This window comes from Lipotes vexillifer, unplaced genomic scaffold (genome assembly GCF_000442215.2).
Source record: "Lipotes vexillifer unplaced genomic scaffold, Lipotes_vexillifer_v1.1 scaffold1219, whole genome shotgun sequence".
In the NCBI taxonomy this organism is placed as follows: Eukaryota; Metazoa; Chordata; class Mammalia; order Artiodactyla; family Lipotidae; genus Lipotes; species Lipotes vexillifer.
The window spans coordinates 307,089-312,549 of record NW_006781590.1 but is presented as its reverse complement, the minus strand read 5'-3'; the positions used below and the strand labels follow the sequence as shown (position 1 = coordinate 312,549).

General features: G+C 36.3%; 1 protein-coding gene across 1 annotated transcript in view; it reads left to right on the top strand.

Moving 5' to 3' along the window:
- Positions 1-5,461, top strand: part of ZGRF1 (zinc finger GRF-type containing 1) — a 69,534-nt gene that overhangs the window by 26,778 nt on the left and 37,295 nt on the right. Inside the window, 2 exon segments of the mRNA XM_007454803.1 lie at positions 1,000-1,066; positions 3,182-3,367. Coding sequence (XP_007454865.1) covers positions 1,000-1,066; positions 3,182-3,367 — 253 coding nt within the window.

Here is a 5,461-nt window from a genome sequence, read left to right as displayed (position 1 = left end):
AACACAGCACAAAAAAAAAAAAAAAAAAAAAAAAATAAAAAAAAAAAAAAAGATATACTTATAAAAAAAAAAAGTACATTTGTGTTTTTATAATAGCTTTCTTGCTACAACTCTCTGAATCAAACTCTTCATACACACCTAGTGATAGAAGGAACTTTCAAAACTTAAAATTAGGGTGCTCTTAATATTTAATGCCACCTTCACCTTATTTCTGTAAGTGTGATTAGTCACACAAAGCAAAGGAGCTAAAAGATACAATATGCTAACTAATTTTTTAAACTCACTATATTCAAAAATTCTAGTTCTAAAATATGAGTTGAATGTTTTTAAGAGCTACCTGATTGGCAGTTGTGCTTATGTATATTGTTATAAAAGGAAAGTGACTATTATTTGAATAAATACACTATTTTACCTCTTTTAGTGGCAAATTTTTTCTCCATATTTGTTAAACATAAAGAAATTACTTCTACAGTTGAGTTCATTTTCTGAGTCTGCAGTTCATATTAGAAATTATGGCTATTTTATATAGTTACTTGATGAACTAAAAATGACTAGTTGCTGTTGTCTGTATCTTGTGTTTTATGGTTGCTAGAAGATGATTCACTCTTTAAATAAACTATTACACTTCTTTAGTTTTAAACTAATTTTTGAATTAAATAGTCTGCATTAACATAAATATTAGTATGGGATTTATAACATACCCAGCAATGTTAAAAAAGAATTCAATTAAAAGTTTAGAATTCCAATTTTCTAATATGCTGAGTTTTTAAATTAACTAGTATAGTACTTTCTCTGCTAGAGCACTCCTTTGCCGGGGGTTGCTTATTGTATGTATGTATATAGAGAAACAAGATGGAGATGACAAGTATCATCATTTTGAAAGGGCAGACTTAACTTTAAGTTTGAGGAATATTTTCCCATCAAACTCACAAACACCTACAAAACTATTTTAGCTAATATACTTATTGATATTTTATCCTAGTTCTTTTCCTTGGGCAGTGAAGAAGAGACTGCTTTTCTAGCTGTTATTCCTAAACAAATGGAGAGAGAAACCTGTGACCCCAAGGTAAAATTTGTGAAGAATTGATTTTCTAAGCCACAGTGTTTTCCTGCTGTTTTTTTACAGAACTATCAGAGTTTTCATAAGCAGAAGATTAGTGAGCAAAATGAATTAACCTGGTTTTAAGAACAAGAGACACTAATGACTCCTACCCCTTTTTTTGGTCTTGAGCCCTCTCTCTGTTACTAATGAACTAATAAAGCATTATGTATGCATAGGATATCCTAGGGATTGGGCACAAAGATACATAAAGTACAGTTAATGAATGTTCTGTGTAGAACAAAGTGAAGATGTTTATAACTTTTAATTCATTATAGTTTACTCCACCACTTTTACTTCAGGCTGAAGGGATAGAAGTGTATATAACCCAAGCTCTAAGTAATGCTACCCACTCCATAGCAAAAATTGATAGAGACAACAGCATATAAATGGTTGGGTTTTGTAAATAGTGATTCTATTCTTAAAACTCAACAGATCTCTGGAAAGGATCTACATAGCATCAAAGAAAGCAAGGCATCTGTTTGCTTGTAGAGAATTTGTATTCCACATCAAACAAAGCAGAAATATACAGTCTTTAAAGGTTTAGACTTTTTTTTATTAATATATGTTATGTTTTAAAATTCAGAATAATGTTTTCAACAAAACTCTTGTTTCAGAGGCAATTTAGTTCCTTTCAAATGTGTGATTTAGAATCCTCATTTTTAAATAAGAGAATATTCAGATTATGTATTTTTGTCATTCTGTTAGTTTATCAGTTAGAAATAAATTCATTCTTTATGTACATTCCTTTGACTCTACGTACTCTTATTTTTCCACATTCTGGGTAGGCTTTGTCACCCTGTGCAGAGTAAAAATCCTAGAACCCTCAGTGGGGCAGCAGAGAAAGCCATCTGAAGTCTGAAAGCAGACCAAGTCTCTGAGGGGGTAAAGCACCCCTCTGAGGTACATGTCTGTCTTGGTACTCTTAGGCCTTTGTTCTCAGAGCTATAGGATCAGATCAACTGGGAAGCTGGGAACCCAGCATCCCTCTTGCTAATAGCCTGATAGTTTACAAAACCCTTAAAGGAAAATGCTTCCTCTGTTCCTTCTCTTTTCCCTGCCTATTATCATGTGTTTATTGATTGCCTCCTGTATTCCAAGCATGGTATTAAATGCAGGTGATATCCTGATGAAGCAGAAGAATCTTTGCTCTGAAGGAGCTTGCAGTACAGTTAGTATGCTGATAAGAAGAAACTTCATTGTAGTGTAATGTGATGTCTATAATGGAAAGTTGTGGGGAATTCCCTGGCAGTCCAGTGGTGAGGACTCCACGCTTTCACTGCGAAGGGCCCAGGTTTGATCCCTGGTCAGGGAACTAAGACCCCACAAGACATGCAGTGTGGCCAAAACAAAAATAAAAAACCAAAAAAGTTGTGTAATGTATAGTGGAAGCATAGAGGAAGGAGCACCTGTGTCTTTCTGGCTTAATCAACCCATTATCATTACACTCCTTGTGTTTATAAAAAACAAAAAAATATCATACTTATTAATGTTGACCTTGAATGCAGTTAAATCACTGCACTTTATTTATTTTTTAATGTTTTATTTATTTTTATTTATTTATCTTTGGCTGTGTTGCTGTGCGCGTGCTTTCTTCTAGTTGCCACTAGCAGGGGCTGCTCTTCGCTGTGGTGCTCTGGCTTCTCATTGCAGTGGCTTCTCTTATTGCAGAGCGTGGGCTCTAGGCGCATGGGCTTCTGTAGTTGTGGCACGCAGGCTCAGTAGTTGTGGCTCGTGGGCTTTAGCGCACAGGCTCAGTAGTTGTGGCACATGGGCTTAGTTGCTCCGCGGCATGTGGGATTTTCCCGGACCAGGACTGAAACCCATGTCCTCTGCATTGGCAGGCAGATTCTTAACCACTGTGCCACCAGAGAAGCCCCAATCACTGCACTTTAAATTAGTCTACCCTTAACATATTTAAGGATAATAGGAATATTTCCTGTTTTTCAGTATTAGTCTCTTAGTAATTATTTACATTAACTAATATTCAATAGAAAGCCGAATTATGCATTATTTTCTTTGTATGTGTATATTGTAAATATGTATACTTATGTAATACTCATTTTTAATAATTTACTATAGCCTGTTGAATTTCAAGGGCATCAAGTGAAAGGATCAGCTGCTAGTGCTGTGATAGTGAGAGGACACTGCTCACAGCTTGAATGCAGTCAGTTTCCAGATAGCATTGTGTATGAAAACTGCACGACAGACAGTTGTTTTTTGACACCAGAGTTGCCTAGCACTTGTATGCAGATTGACTTCTTTCAGGTAAAAAAAACATATATATATATTTTTTGTAATTTAATTTAATTTATTTATTTTTGGCTGCATTGGGTCTTCAGTTGCTACGCATGGGCTTTCTCTAGTTGCAGCGAGTGGGGGCTACTGTTCGTTGCAGTGCGTGGGCTTCTCATTGTGGTGGCTTCCCTTGTTGCGGAGCATGAGCTCTAGGCATGCGGGTTTCAGTAGTTGTGGCACGTGGGCTCAGTAGCTGTGACTCACGGGCTGTAGAGTGCAGGCTCAGTAGTTGTGGCACACGGGCTTAGTTGCTCCGTGGCATGTGGGATCTTCCTGGACCAGGGCTCGAACCTGTGTCCCCTGCACTGGCAGGTGGATTCTTAACCACTGAACCACCAGGGAAGCCCTTAAAAATAGTTTTATAGCTGTATCTTGCCAAATCATTTTCTTTATGTCAATACTGAATTTTGTAAAGAGTATATTTAAATCTTTGTACAGTTGTAAGTTAAAAAAAAGTTTAGTAAATTGACAAGAAATATCTATCTTAAATCAAACTAAATAAGACAAAAATATTTGAAAGATTTACTGCCTTTTTAGGATCAGGAATTTAAAGGATTACTTTTCACTTCAGACAATAGTAGAAATTTATGACAAGAACAGATAGGCAGATTACATATAGAAAATATATTTAACAGCTAGCAGATTTCTTTTTCCTTCTAATATACACCCCTCTCCCCACTAAGTATGACACCAAGTACCTCTCATTGCTACCCAAATAGAAAAGGTTATGGAGAAAGGATGTATGCATATATTTGAAACAGTAACTGTTAAAGAGACTTTTTAAAGCTTTTCCCTTTTTAATTAAAGTATAATGCACATACAAAATAAGTGCACAGACTGTAAATGCTCAGCCCAATAATTACCACAAAGTGAACACACCCATGTAACCTCCACCCTTAAGAAATAGAGCATTACCAGCATCTCAGAAGTACCCCTTCTGCCCCCTTTCAATCACTACCCCTTCCATTCTCCCCAAAGATAACCACCATTTTGACTTATAATACCATATATTAGTTTTGCTTTTAAAACTTTAAATAGAGTAATACACAGTGTTTTTTGTGTGTGTCTGCCTTCTTTTGTTCAACATTGCAGTTTTGAAATTCATCCATGTTGTTGCTTGTGGCTGTAGTTTATTCATTTTCATTGCTGGTGTAGGATTCCATTGTGTAAATACACCCCAATACATTCTTCAGTTGTTTAGGTTGTTTGCCTTTGGAGGTTATCACAGATAATACTGCTGTGAATAATCATGTACTATCATGAATGTGTATACACATGACATGCTTCTGTTATTTACACTACCTAGAAGTGTGATCATTCAGTCACTAGATATGCATGTCTTTACTTTTAGTAGATAATGCCAAACTGCTTTCCAAAATGGTTATTAGAGTTTATATTTTCTATCAGGAATGTATCAGAGTCCCCATCACTCTACATCTTCATTAACACTTGGTGCTGACAGTTTTTTGTTTTGAATTTTAGCTATTCTGGTGGGTATGTAGTGTTATTTCATTGTGGTTTTAATTTGCATTTTCCTGCCTAATAATGAGGTTAGGACCTTTTTGTATATTATTAGCCTTCTCTGTATCCTCTCTCATGAAGTGTTTGTTAAGCTTTCTTCCTCAGTTTCTAATTGGCGTGCTTATCTTCCCTGACTCTGACTTATCTTTCATTCTTAATGCCGCCTTTGATGAACGGAAGTTTATAATTTTCAATACAATACAATTTATCTGTTGTTTCCTTTCTGATTTTTGCTTTTTTGTCTTATTTTAGAAGTCTTTCTCTACCCTAAGGTCATAAAGATACTCTCATGTTATCTTGTAGAAGCTTTATTATTTTGCCTTTCACATGTTGATCTGTAATTCACCTATAATTGATTTTTTTTTTTTTTTTGTGGTACGCGGGCCTCTCACTGTTGTGACCTCTCCCGTTGCGGAGCACAGGCTCTGGACGTGCAGGCTCAGCGGCCATGGCTCACGGGCCCAGCCGCTCCATGGCATGTGGGATCTTCCCGGACCAGGGCATGAACCCATGTCCCCTGCATCGGCAGGCGGACTCTCAACC